The sequence below is a fragment of the Microcebus murinus genome, chromosome 26 (genome assembly GCF_040939455.1).
Source record: "Microcebus murinus isolate Inina chromosome 26, M.murinus_Inina_mat1.0, whole genome shotgun sequence".
Lineage (NCBI taxonomy): Eukaryota > Metazoa > Chordata > Mammalia > Primates > Cheirogaleidae > Microcebus > Microcebus murinus.
Window position 1 is genome coordinate 14,868,742 of NC_134129.1, and position 14,379 is coordinate 14,883,120.

Here is a 14,379-nt window from a genome sequence, read left to right on the forward strand (position 1 = left end):
TCAGACAGTCTTAAAATATTTCAATTGTCAACCTGGAAAACGACAGCAAATATAGTAAATATTTGAAAACAGATGAAGAAGAGCAACACTTTACATCAATTGTGCACAACTAATCTAGTTTGGATGAGATGTAAAAATAATAATTTTGTCTCTTCATCTTGCTGAAGGATAGTCCTTTAGGCTGTCATCCAAAAGCACCTGGGAAGTTAAGCGACAGAAGGATCTGGAAGATCCCTATCTAATGAGGTTTGGGAACATTTTATGTCACTCCCGGGGTGTGGGGAGAGATGGAGCGAAAGAAAACAAGAGGGAACAAATGTGATCAGGAAGGAACCTGAGTTCCCCTCCAATCAGAAGTCCACACGCGCAGAGACGGCTGTGAGGTTTGGTCACAGAGTGTCCTGGGTGCTTTCGCTTCACTGCTCTCCCCGCGAAACTTCCTCCCTTGCCCTAAGGGTACCTTGGCTGGAAGTTGCGCTCTGAAAAGGGGCCTGGCCAAAACTATGCTACGGATTCCTGGTCCAGAGAGTCTCATTCCAGGGACAAGTGACCTCCATGCCGCAGGTACGCTGGAGCCTTGGGGACCTCCAGTTCCCTGGGGCCCTGCTGTAGGCTTTTGGCCAGAGCCAGGTAGGGGGCCCAAACCCTCCTGGGGTCAGGCAGGTAACTTCAAAATATTTAAAGCCGCCAGGTAGAAGAGGAAATAGCAGGAAGCGTGGAGAACCAGGCAAGTGCATTTTCCGATTAATGGCAATCAGATTCAGATTTTTAAGCTACAGTTGTGCTGCCCAAACAAAACACTCTCAAACAAACACTTCAATGCAAAAAATCAAAACTGCTGGCTGGAGTCCCTGCCAGTTTGCGAGCCTGCATACGTCTTGGCTCAGTGTCCCTCGTTGTCCCTCGTTGTTGCAACCTGCTGCTGCTGCTTGGCCAGTTCAGATGCGCGCGACGCTAAGAGGGTTGGTTCCTGCGCTTGGCCTGCGCTCCTGGTGATGCTCCCAAACCAATGAGGCCAGAGGCCAAGTGGCTCTTGGAGTGGCTTAGAGCCGGTGACCAGCTGCAGTTTGTTCCCTCCAGAGCCGAGATGTTCTCCCCGCGGCGACTCGGGCGCGGCGCAGTCCCGGGCTCCCGGGGAAAGGGGAGGGCTGCAGCAGGCGCGGGGGGCACGAGACCCCGGCCGGTACCCGGGTGAGGGGCGGGGCCGGCGGCACAGGAGAGCCCCGCCCCCTCCACGCCCCGCCCCGCGGCCCCGCCCCCCGCGGCCCCGCCCCAGCGCTCTAGAGTCGCGGCGCCCGCTCGCACCCCGCGCAGTCCCGGGACCCCGGGCGAGCAGGCTGCGCGTGGCCGCCGCGTCTCCTCCGCCCGCGCCGGGCGTCACTTGCGCGCTCCAGAAAGCGCAGAGCCCGTCCCGCAGCCGGGGAGCCTCTCCCGCGGGCGCACGCAGGAGTCCCCCGCAGCCGCGGCCGGGGCCGGGGCATCTTCGGGGTCCCGCGCTGCTGCCACCCCGCGTCTCCTTCGCCCGGCAGGCGTGGGGACAGGGAAGCGGCTCCCGGGTCCGGGGCGCCGCGCCCGGCTCCGGTGCAGGATGGAGAGCAAGGCGCTGCTGGCCGTCGCCCTGTGGCTGTGCGTGGAGACCCGGGCCGCCTCCGTGGGTAAGGAGCCCACGCCCCGGGGGCGAGGCGGAGAGGTCGGGTGCGGGCGGACAGCGTCTGGAAGGCTCGATCCAACTCGGAATCACAGAGCTGGAGCATTGGGAAGGGACTTGACACTTTGTGGGTTCCTTCATTTACCGGTGGGGAAACTGAGGCTCGGAGGCTGGCCCAAGGCTACCCAGCCAGCCGACGTTCTCCGGCGCTCTAGCCCAGTTCCGTGACGCTGGTCTCCGCCTGGGGACTCGGCTGGAGCGAGTCCCGCGGAGCCGACGCGCCCTCGGGCTCCCGGGAGGCGGGGGCGGGAGGTGGCCCCGCAGGCGGGAACAGGCGCTGAGACGCGGTCCGGCTGCGCGCGGAACGAAGCCTTGCGGGGAGCTCGGGCCGGGGCACCCCGATCCCGCCTGCCCCCCAGCTCTGCCTCTGCAGGACCTGAGCCGGGACGGCCCGCCGTCCCCGGGCTGGAATACGCGCGCGTACTCACCGCGCCAAGTGAGGTCCGCAGGGCGGGGACACTTTTCTCCTTCCTTGGTGCGGGACAGCGCTCTCCTCTTAGAAGGGGGGAAGTTGGTGCTTGTCCCGGGAGCTGTGACAGTTTCCCCAAGTGTCTCCAAGTAACAGTCAGCTTTCCTACGGAAAACTTTTCGCATCTTTCCAAGACCTTTGGTCCTTGGAGTGAGCGGATAATCGGAAGTTCAAGTCCTGAAAATCTACCCTGCGCGGCTTGGTACCTACTTTTCGCGCCACTCCCCACACTCTGCCACCCAAAATTTCCGTATCCTTTAGTTGGAAGCACACGCTCCTGATGCAATAGCTATTTCTCTTCTCTTCTCTTCTCTTCTCTTCTCTTCTCTTCTCTTCTCTTCTCTTCTCTTCTCTTCTCTTCTCTTCTCTTCTCTTCTCTTCTCTCCTCTTCCTCTTCCTCTTCCTCTTCCTCTTCCTCTTCCTCTTCCTCTTCTAGATGATACCACTTTTCTGCAGCCACACTTTGCTCATTCCCAGATTTCCACCCTTTGGAGGGCGAGAAAGGGGAACGGGTCAGAGAAGGAAAAAAAAAAAAAAAAGCCAGATAATTCAGGGGAAAAAAAATTCCTTGCATCGAACAAGAAAAGAATCACATGTCTTAAAAGACAGGCGCGTTCACATGCAGTTCCAAGATCATCTGCCTACGGTGATTGAATTTTCTTAATAATGACTTGTTTCATCAGGGCCAGCTCCAGCACGGACACTCATTTGTCCCTGACAAGGACTCTCCCCCTTTATGGGAAGAGAATGAGGGTCTGGAACATGTGGTTGCTCTGTATTCCACAAATAAGTGAGTTGCTTTTAAGCCGGGGGTGTTTCTTAGTGCGCCAGTGGTCACCATAATCGGGTTGCCCTGAATATAATGGCGAGCTTGCCCTCGTGGAGTGTGTTACTTGCTTAATTGGATTGGGCTGTAATTGGTGCCACCAGATTCTAGAGACAGTGGCGCTGTTGTTTGTCCTTCCCGTCTTGGAGCTGGAAGGGTAACAGTGCCCAAATTAATTAATATTGGTTATGGAATTTGAACATAGAAAGGCTTTTTTTTTTTTTTTTTGAGACAGAGTCTTGCTTTGTTGCCCAGGCTAGAGTGAGTGCCATGGCATCAGCCTAGCTTACACAGCAACCTCAAACTCCTGGGCTCAAGCGATCCTCCTGCCTCAGCCTCCCGAGTAGCTGGAGCTACAGGCATGTGCCACCACGCTGGGCTCATTTTTTCTATATATATTAGTTGGCCAATTAATTTCTTTCTATTTATAGTAGAGACAGGGTCTTGCTCTTGCTCAGGCTGGTTTCGAACTCCTGACCTCAAGCAGTCCGCCCGCCTCGGCCTCCCAGAGTGCTAGGATTATAGGCATGAGCCACCGCGCCCGGCCTAAAAAGGCTTTTTATTGAATGCATGTACCTCTTGCAGTTATTTCTTTAGAAATTTTTGAACAGTAGAGCTCAAGCTTGCCAATGAAAATGAATGAAGCTTAATGGAGCAAAAAAATAAAATAAGTGTTGATCTACAGACATGAATTTGAAGTTATCATGGATAGCCTTGTCGAATAGATTTTTGTCGTAGATGTGTCTTTAGAATTGTACAGTGGTGTCTTGGCTTGCTATGAATGAAGGACATACTTAAAAAAATATTTTTACATGGGAAGGTCTGTCTGGAGTGTGAGATCTATGGCAATAAGTTTCAGGAATCTTCAAGAGTCTCTTATTTTGGTGGCGGGGGGTGGGGTGGTGGTCAGCATAGCTTATGGAGAGCTGAGTCATTTTGCTACAATTTTTCTTTCTCTCCAGTGAAGGTGCCCATATCCTGAATTCTTTCTCATGTGGATTGTTGTGTGAGTTGTTTGCAATGTTTTCAACAGGTTTCTCAACCTTGTGCTTCCCGGTCAAGTTTGAAATTCGTATTCATCCAAATAAATTGTTTTTTATTTTCTTTGTCTTAAACAAAGTGGGTCTCCATTATTAGAAGGCTTCTCCTTTGCTTTTAAAAATTTTGCCTACTTTGAGGGCAGTTCCTTCCTTCCTATCACAAAGTATTGTGCTAACTAACTGAACATGACTAGCCAGACCAGTAGCTGTCCCAGAGGGACCATGTATGACAGGGTCACGTGTTAAAAAGCAGATTTGTAGGCCCAGGGATATTCGGACACAGCCTGGAGTTTTAAAAATCACTGCGCAAACACAGTAAGTCAGTGCCAGTGTACCAATGCCAATTAGTTCTTGAGATTTAGGATGTAAATAAGTCTCTAGGTTTTTGTTTTAATTAAGAAAAACTGTGTTATTGATCAAGAAATCTGCAATTATGTCCGTGGCCTATTTTGCCCATGTGGGTAGGTGTGTGAGAACACATGCAATCAATTGTTCATTTTTCCTGCAGTTGTTCACACTGGGGTCCACGGATTGAATGCATTGCATATTTGCACTGGATATTTGCTTATACTTTCTTTATTCAGATTGTCTCATGCTTGCTCATATTTGTTCATACTCCCTTGTTTGCCCAACAAGGTCAATGCCAGTTTCAGCCTAGAGAGTCGTTTGTTATTAGTTGATGTGAGTTAGGAAGCTTGGGTGTTTGCCCAGCATCAATTGCTTTGTAAGCTGGTGTTTTGAACATCTTGATGTGTATTAAGACCATAGCATAGTGGACAGATTTTCTTTCTCTGTTGCTTTTTCAACACCTGTGAGCTCTTCACATTTAGCTCATGGAGAACTCAGTTATCTTGCTGTGGAGTGACCCATGCAAGGAATCTATCCCAGAGTATTTCTCTGGCTCTTGAGCCTTTAGGTCAAAACAGGTTTCTTGTATTCCAAGCTTGGTGTCAGGATGAGCTCAGAACTTTGATTAGTAAATTGAGATTCCCCAGTTGTAATTCATTAGATTACACTTTTTTTAGTACTGCTTTCTGAAGACAAGGATTTTCATAGGAATGTACCGTGTTTCCCCTAAAATAAGACCTACCCAACTCCTGGGCTCAAGCCATCCTCCTGCCTCAGCCTCCCGAGTAGCTGGGACTACAAGCATGCGCCACCATGCCCTGCTCATTTTTTCTATATATATTAGTTGGCCAATTAAATTCTTTCTATTGATAGTAGAGACGGGGTCTTGCTCTTGCTCAGGCTGGTTTCGAACTCCTGACCTCGAGCAATCTGCCCACCTCGGCCTCCTAGAGTGTTAGGATTACAGGCGTGAACCACCGCGCCCGGCCCCTAGCAGGATTTCTAAGCATCTGCACAAGAGAAGCCCTACCCCAAAAATAAGACCTAGCGATGGGCGTGGCTACGCAGAGCATCTGCACAACCCAAGCATTTCTTGGTGGAGTGGTAAAAAGACAAGCAGCCCTTCTCATCTGTCCCATGAGAGCTCTAATGCTCCACATGAGAGATTGGGGCCAAAGAAAACATTGGTTCTAAAGGAAATAGAGTCGCAAGAAATTCAGGATGGAATTCAGGGTTTGAAGAGTGATGATGATGTTCCAGAAGAAGACAACTTCACTCTATTTGAATCAGTGTAGATTGTTGTTCTATACTTAAAAAAAAATAACACATCCCTTGAAAATAAGCCCTAGGGTGTCTTCTTGAGAAAAAATAAACATAAGACCCTGTCTTATTTTGGGGGAAACACGGTATGCATGAAATTGGAAAATGTTTTCTCTTCCTTGATTCCTCTGCCCCAGTTTGAATGTACAGTCTTTCTGAACCATTGTTTCAACCTGGACAGTTCGGGTACCAGAGGAAGGAAGTACACTAGAAAATCCATCAGGGAAAATGAGACAAGGTCATGGACACTCTTACGCCCTTCAGGCTCCATAGATGAGCCATGCAGAAATCATGCTAAGTAGTGTTGGTTCATCAGCAATTTAGTCAAATGTGTACATCCTACATTTTATAAGAAATGCCAGTGGGTCCTTTCCCCAGGGAGTGAGATCATCAGATGAAGGTTCATTTGATTTCAATGTCCCATATCCTTTTGTAAGACCTTGAAGTTGGCAATGCAGGAAAACAGGAACTCCACCCTGGGTCCCTGAATTGCAGAACTGTTGTGTTGGTTTATGACCATCTGCCCATTCTTCCTGTTATGACACAGCTTGTGAACTTTTACTGAGAATGGTGAAAAGTAAATCCCCAGTTTTATACAATGAATTGCTGAAGAGGCCTTTTAAAGTATAGCGTGTGCATTGTTTAGGGAAGGTGTTTCCTACTGGGTCTAACTCCCAGGCAGCTACATTCATTTATTTAATTTGTTTTTAGGTTTGCCTAGTGCTTCTCTCGCTCCGCCCAAGCTCAGCGTACAAAAAGACATACTCACAGTTATGGCTAATACAACTCTTCAAATTAATTGCAGGTAAGGATTCATTCTAGATTCAGACTTCCTGTGTTAAACAACTCATTGTTTATTGAGGGAAAAATAATTTCCATTACAGCAGAGTTACAATAGAGTTGTAGTAATTGTTTGTAAGTAATGAAGTTTCTAAGAACTCATGTAATAATGAAAAAATAAGAAAGGTCTTCTCTCAAAAATTCTGTATTATTTTGCTGGTACTTTTTCCTACTACTGTCTGCCAACACACATACAAGCACACACCCAGCACACCAATAACTGGTATAGTACCTAGCATATAGTAAGTAGACACTCAATAAATATTGAATGAATGAATAATATCGAATGAAGGGTTGAGACCATGTTTTGGGCCATATTTATTATATTCAGTATGACTCTTGGACACCTTTTTTGGCCCTTTCTAAGAATTTTATTTTATAATAAAATTATGACTATAATAGTATACTAATTTAATAGTTAGCCAGTAATATTACTGAGTGCATGTATTGCCTAGGCAATGCACCTCCCATGCTCTGGCTTGGTATTCTAGAATGTTTCTCCTCCCACTGGCTCCCAAGAAGTCATGCTATTGATTTTTGATAACTGGGGAAGCAGACCTCTTTGGTAAGAAGAAGAGGGTTTAAATTTTACCTTCCAGCCCCTACCCAAGAAGGAAAGATAGAAAAGCTTGGGGTTTAATGTAGCAATCATGCATGAAAGACCTGAAGGCTTCTTGGGACCACGGTGGTTTTTGGCAGAGAACAAGACAAGTGGAGGTGACTTCGCCCTCCGGGTCCAAAAGAACCTTGGGCAACTCATTGCCATTGCTTCACACTTGACAAGTACCAAGCTTCCAGCAGAATGACGCAGGTCTATTTTAGATTGCAGGGTGTAGGGGACACCCCAGCCTCCTTATCAGGGATAAGCCACCAATACCCAGCCCTTGGGGAAAAAAAAAACCAAAAAACATAGTAGCAGGTGCTATTTCTTTAGCTTTGCTAGTTCAAGACACATTTCCTATCATATTTTCTTTTAACCTTCCCTCGAAAACCAAGGTTATTTAAAATCTCCAAATATTCCACACTCCCTTTTAAAACTCTGCATACATTTTTCTTGTGTTCTGAAAAAGCTATGGAGTATGTTAAAAGCAACTTCACCCATGGAGCTGCAACTTCATGGAGATTTCAAGTTCTCTGAACGAAGGGCCCATAGTGTCACGTTCTTCTTGGTGTTGACTGTCTTCCTTGGGGCCTTCTCTTCTTGGGCTAGAGAAATGCTGTAGTGCGAGTAATCTATGTTCGAACTCAGTCCTGAAAGGTCCTACAAGTCTCTTAGTTCCACTTCCTTCCTTCCTAACCTCTCCTCTTACTCTCTCCCTTGCTCACTCTGACTTGGCTCCCCCTGGCTTCTTTGCTGTTCTTCTTCTAATATTCCAAACGTGCACCCACCCCAGGGCCTTTCCACGTGCTGTGTTCTCTGCCCTGAATACTGCTTCTCCCCGTGTTCATGTGGCCAGCCTCATCGAGCCCCTCCTTCCAGAACTCTTCCCCTTTTCTTTGCATCTTCCGTAATTTTCTCCATTTTGGACCAAACACCATGTTTTATGCCATAAATTGTACTTGTTTTTTAATTACCTGTCTCCTGCAGTTTGACTGAGGTTCCATAAGGGTGTTGATTTTTGTTCTAATTCCTTTACTGCTCTATGCCCGGTCCTTAACAATGCTTGGCTCGTAGTAGATGCTTAATAAATACTTGGTGAATGAAAGAATGCGTTGCTTAATAGAAAACTCAGGCATCTCCGTAAGTGACTTCTGAAGCCGAGCCCGTGGCTTTTTGTCACGTTGTCATCCCAACCTGTCATCGTTGGTAGAAGGCTTCGAATCTGCCTGTTGAGGAGTTTCTAGAAAGTTTGAGGACCAAATCTTCCGTTTTCTTAAAGACAGCCTTATAGCAGGGCACCTCCCATGAATGCCTGTCTGGAATTAATTTTTTTTTTCAGAGGACACCGGGACTTGGACTGGCTTTGGCCCAACAATCAGAGCGGCGCTGGGGACAGGGTGGGGATAACAGAGTGCAGCGACAGCCTCTTCTGCAAGACACTCACAATCCCCAAAGTGATCGGAAATGATACTGGAGCCTACAAGTGCTTCTACCGGGAAACTGACTTGGCATCAGTCATTTATGTCCACGTTCAAGGTAAGCGGTGGAATAGAATTCACTTCCCACGTCTGTTCACTAATTATAAAACACAATGGGCGCAGAGAAGAATTGTGCACAACAAAAGGCTTGCCCGGAGGGCTGTTTGCCAACTGGAATGCACAAAATCCTCTCCTGAGGCTTCCCCTGTTAAAGAAGGCTCTGGAAGGGCTCTGGAACTCCGGCCCTGGTACCTCTCTTTTGCCCAGTGAGTTTGGTCCTGAGCTTTGTTCCCAAGGTAGATCTGTGTCCACCCCTGGCAGTGGAGACTTACTCAAAGCTTTCTGATGTTTAAGAAGAAAACCTGAAATTCTTGAAATCAAGGATGAGCTGGTGATGAATTATGGAGAGGTTTTCTTGCGGAGAGATAAGTTATCTGCAGCAGAGAGGAGATTTCCCCAAGAATGCATAGGGAAGCATTCTTGCTGAGGGCTCTGGAGTTTTTTTTGTGCGTAGGAACTTTCTTTTTCTTACTTATACTTTATAAAGAACAATTCCTACACTTTGTGTGCAAAGAAAGGTGCTTCAGGGGGCCTTTTGAGGACAGTATTTCTTTCCTTTGCTTGTTTGGACTGAAATCATGGATGATATGCCAGTCATTCTAGGATTTGCACTTTGGAATTGACGCCACAGAGACTGACTTAACATCCATATATAATGTTATACATATTCAATATGTATAATATGAGTCATGCTTTCTTTTGTGTTTCAAAAATCTTATACTATTCCTTTTACCTGTGAAAACCTAATGAGCTTAGTTTAATGAGATATCTATAATATAACTTGTGGGAATGTAGGCATTGCATCATATTTTGGTTGAGTATACTAAAGATTTTTTTTTTTTTCAGTGAAGATTAACTTTGAAAGACATTTTATTGACCCATTTATACGTCTCATAAATCCCAGAGGATTTGAGGCAGATAAAGATGACTTGGACTTTTTTTCCAGATGCAACTTTTATAGGACAGGAATTTCATCAGCTATGGGGCATACACTTACGTATCTCCATTTACGTTTCACTGCAGATTGTAGTCAGGGTAGTGGGCAAGTAGAGGCCACATCTAAATAACCTATGTTACTCCCGGATTGCACAGCTTTTGAGAGTTATTTTCTCCCAAAGACAGAATTCTGTGCCTTCCTCCTCTCCTCTGCAGGATTTGAAAGAGACAAGGCTCAGATCTTAGAGAATTTCTGGCTCCTTTTGATCTGGCAGTCTTGGGAGATGAGGCTCTCTCAGAAGATTGCAAGGATTTCCTGCTTTCAGCCTGTCTGGAAATACTGCAAGATGAACCTCTCCCATAATATCTCGTTATTTCCTTCTCCCTAAGTCAGGAAACTTGGAGACATGTGAAAATGCATTTCATGAGTTACAGTAAATATTTTATTTTGAGAGGATGGGTGGTTGTTTGGGTTTCTTTTGTTTGTTTCCTTTTTTTGGGGGGGGGGGACCGAAATAGAATCAATTTACTGAATGGCTTCAGTCTTACGTCCAAGGGTTAATTTAGCTTCCAAAGTCTCGCTCCGTGAGCAAGTTATGTAATTTTTCATAACATGTGGACGAAAGGTAGGCAATATTAAGAATCTCGGCCGGGCGTGGTGGCTCACGCCTGTAATCCTAGCACTTTGGGAGGCCGAGGCGGGTGGATTGCTCAAGGTCAGGAGTTCGAAACCAGCCTGAGCGAGACCTCGTCTCTACCAAAAATAGAAATAAATTAATTGACCAACTAAAAATATATATACAAAAAATTAGCTGGGCATGGTGGCGCATGCCTGTAGTCCCAGCTACTCGGGAGGCTGAGGCAGGAGGATCGCTGAGCCCCAGAGATTGAGGTTGCTGTGAGCCAGGCTGACGCCACGGCACTCACTCTAGCCTGGGCAACAAAGTGAGACTCTGTCTCAAAAAAAAAAAAAAAAAAAAAAAAAAAAAAGAATCTCTAGTGCAGTTTATTTGAACACTCCCCGTCTTTGAGTACACCAGTACGTTCTGCTTTTATATGTAAGCCTGGTATTGTAGGAGTTGGACTGTCCAAGATTTTGGTCATGGAGTTTAACAATGGGAAAGAAAACACTGAAGTATTCCCTATGGGCAGGCCTTTAATGTCTCCTCTGGTCTCCACCTTACTTCCCTGGTCTTTTGACCCCGATCCCCCCCAGCAATGGTTGGAGCCAGGAAGTGGGCCCTGGCCTTCTAAGATAATGGCTGTGGCGGGTGGTGGGCTAGATTGGCTGATTTTCCGTGCTTTCCAGCTGGGAAGGAAATCAAACTTCTGCAGTTGCAGGGAGTGAGCTGCCTTTCTGCCCTTTGGTTTAATTAACTCTTTCTTCGCTTTGAGAGACGACCATCATGAAGTGCTCTGACAATACTTGATCAGATGTGTTGGGCCAACCAGTGTGAAATGTTTATCTCTCGGAGATTTGAAGCATGAGTCCACACCATACCATCTTTATCTCTGGGGAACGGAGTCGATTCCCAGCAGTGTATTAATATTGTATAAATCATGGTTTAGTTTTTGTTCTCCATCTTTGGCATGGTGGCTTTTCAAATTTTTTTTTTTTTTTTTTTTTTGAGACAGAGTCTCACTTTGTTGCCCAGGTTAGAGTGAGTGCCGTGGCGTCAGCCTGGCTCACAGCAACCTCAAACTCCGGGGCTCAGCGATCCTCCTGCCTCAGCCTCCCGAGTAGCTGGGACTACAGGCATGCGCCACCGTGCCCGGCTAATTTTTTGTATATATATATTTTTAGTTGGTCAATTAATTTATTTCTATTTTTGGTAGAGACGGGGTCTCGCTCAGGCTGGTTTCGAACTCCTGACCTTGAGCAATCCGCCCGCCTCGGCCTCCCAAAGTGCTAGGATTACAGGCGTGAGCCACCGCGCCCGGCCTTCAAATTTTTGAAAGACATTAATGACTGCTGAATTTTTAAATTAAAGGGAATGACTATTAAATATTATTTTATAAAGAGCCACATCTCTAGTCTTCAGGGTCTTAATATGCTCACATAAAACATTATCTTAGGCTGGGCGCGGTGGCTCAAGCCTGTAATCCTAGCTCTCTGGGAGGCCGAGGCGGGCGGATTGCTCGAGGTCGGGAGTTCAAAACCAGCCTGAGCAAGAGTGAGACTCCGTCTCTACTATAAATACAAATAAATTAATTGGCCAACTGATATATATATATAAAATTAGCCAGGCATCGTGGCGCGTGCCTGTAGTCCCAGCTACTTGGGAGGCTGAGGCAGGAGGATCGCTTGAGCCCAGGAGTTTGAGGTTGCTGTGAGCTAGGCTGACGCCACGGCACTCACTGTAGCCTGGACAACAAAGCGAGACTCTGTCTCAAAAAAAAAAAATAAATAAATAAATAAATAAAAAACAAAAAAAAAATTCTCTTAAATATAATCGAATTCAAAAGTTGTTAGTTATTTCCTGTTAATTTAGAGATCCTTTGAGATCCATTAATTTGTTTTCATGGCATTTACAATATTTATCTAAAGAGAGAGAACATTAATTTCTTTTTAACATCAGTAAAACTTGTCAATAAAGTGTGTATTGCTTCTTTCCCCTTGTAATTCTATAAAAAAAAATAAAGTGTGTAGATTTAACTTTAAAATTTAAATTTTGAAAACAGTGTGATTGCATTTTGAATTTTGACATTGGAATTTTGAAAAAAATATAATGTTAAAATGTGGAGTCTATAGAATATATTCTACTTTTTGATGAATTTTGTAAAAGGAGGCTATCTCAGCTGACAGTTTGTTTTCAAATTTTTCATACACACGAATACACACACACACACACACACACACACACACACACACACACACACCCTTCCTGTGGCATATCCTTGGAGCCAGAAGTCTATCAGCAGGCTAACCTGTGGATACTTTTGCTTGCGTGAGGTGTCATTTCCAATCATTCACTTCTCTGGTTAGAGTTTAGGAACTTCAAAGATGACCAGCTTTTCTAGTAAATACCATTAACTCACCGACGGAACAAAATCTCCTTCTAGATTACAGATCTCCATTTATTGCATCTGTCAGTGACCAGCATGAAGTTGTGTATATTACCGAGAACAAAAACAAAACTGTGGTGATTCCATGTCTTGGGTCCATTTCAAACCTCAACGTGTCACTTTGTGCGGTAAGTTACGTCTTCTTCAACCATCTCTCGAGTTTTTATAATTTTAACCTAATAGTAAGATGGGCAGCTTGTTTAAAATACCCCACAATGAGTTTTAAAAGATCCTTTAGGAAGAGTCAGATGACAACGAATGTGTTCTTAGGAATAAGGTAAATTCATCAGTGATCATTGTACGTGGCGTTCATTTTCGGTACTGGATTACATATTTGATATTTCTTTTTATTAAACAGAGGTATCCAGAAAGGCGGTTTGTTCCTGATGGTAACAGAATTTCCTGGGACAGCAAGAAAGGCTTTACTATTCCCAGCTACATGATCAGCTATGCTGGCATGGTCTTCTGCGAAGCCAAAATTAATGATGAAAGTTACCAGTCCATTACATACATAGTTGCAGTTGTAGGTAAGAGGACAGCTCCTTTCCGCATTGCTAATATCAGACGATTAAGAGGGACTCCCTATAGAAAGGTCTTGGAGATTAAGGTAAAGGACAGGGACATCGAAAAATAAGTCAATTCAGGATATGGTGTCGGGCGATTCATTACGACTGCTCTTCTCTACCAAGTAAACCCATGTGCAATGGAATTTGTCTCCTTTCTTGCCTAGACCAAGGATTAAAAAGAATTGTATTGTTGGAGGCAATTTTATGAAAAATTCAATGTTCAGAGCACTGCTTACTATCAATTCTTTTAATCACACTTATTTTATGGAAAGTTAAGCAATTTGCCAAAGCTGACCCCATTGGCCTAGGGCTCCAAACCACTGAAATTTTACTCTTTTTCGATCCAACGGGCTTCAACATTTTTGAAATCCCTGAAAAAAGTGCTTTGTAAATTTCTGTAGCCCATTTTCCTAGGAGCTACCAAGTAGTGATGAAGCCCTTAGGGAAAAAGGATGTGCAGCATGGTTTTAAACGGCCTGACTTTTAAAATCATTTGTGACAAGTTATAGGTTTGTTTTCCCCTCTCACTTTCTGTTTTTTTTTTTTTTTTTTTTTTTCCAATTGACTTGCTCCAGGGTATAGGATTTATGATGTCCTTCTGAGCCCGGCTCACGAAGTTGAGCTCTCTGTCGGAGAGAAGCTTGTCTTAAATTGCACAGCAAGAACTGAACTAAACGCCAGGGTTGAATTCAGCTGGGAACACCACTCTTTGAAGGTGACACTAACAATTCAAAGCCAGACTTCCAAATACTGTGATAATAAGCCCCAAAGGAGTTTGCTGGAGAGATAGGGGACTTTCTGGCCGGCTAAAATATACAGGCTTGAAAACACACACACACACGTGTGTACACACACACACACACACACATGTGCATACACACACACACACACGTGTGCACACACACATATTTTAAGAGCATTGCAAAGCACACAGCACTCACAGAGAGATGAAAAGCCAGGAACTATGTCCATTCTGCTACAATCAGGCTGTGAATATTAGTTTTCTCCTGGTGATTGCATCTTTCCATGTTATGTTATTTTTCTGTTCTCCAAAGTGCTTGATCTATTTTCCCTTTAAGGGAATTTCTCCTTCAGAGGTGGCACGAGATGACATATATTTT

At 45.2% G+C, this 14,379-nt stretch overlaps 1 protein-coding gene across 1 annotated transcript in view; it reads left to right on the forward strand.

Moving 5' to 3' along the window:
* The first annotated feature begins 1,316 nt into the window (after window positions 1–1,316).
* KDR (kinase insert domain receptor) overlaps window positions 1,317–14,379 on the forward strand; it is a 51,176-nt gene continuing 38,113 nt past the window's right edge. The window contains exons 1-6 of the mRNA XM_075997955.1: window positions 1,317–1,655; window positions 6,423–6,516; window positions 8,492–8,688; window positions 12,690–12,820; window positions 13,051–13,219; window positions 13,834–13,973. Coding sequence (XP_075854070.1) covers window positions 1,589–1,655; window positions 6,423–6,516; window positions 8,492–8,688; window positions 12,690–12,820; window positions 13,051–13,219; window positions 13,834–13,973 — 798 coding nt within the window. The 5' untranslated portion in view covers window positions 1,317–1,588. The remainder of the gene's footprint in view (window positions 1,656–6,422; window positions 6,517–8,491; window positions 8,689–12,689; window positions 12,821–13,050; window positions 13,220–13,833; window positions 13,974–14,379) is intronic.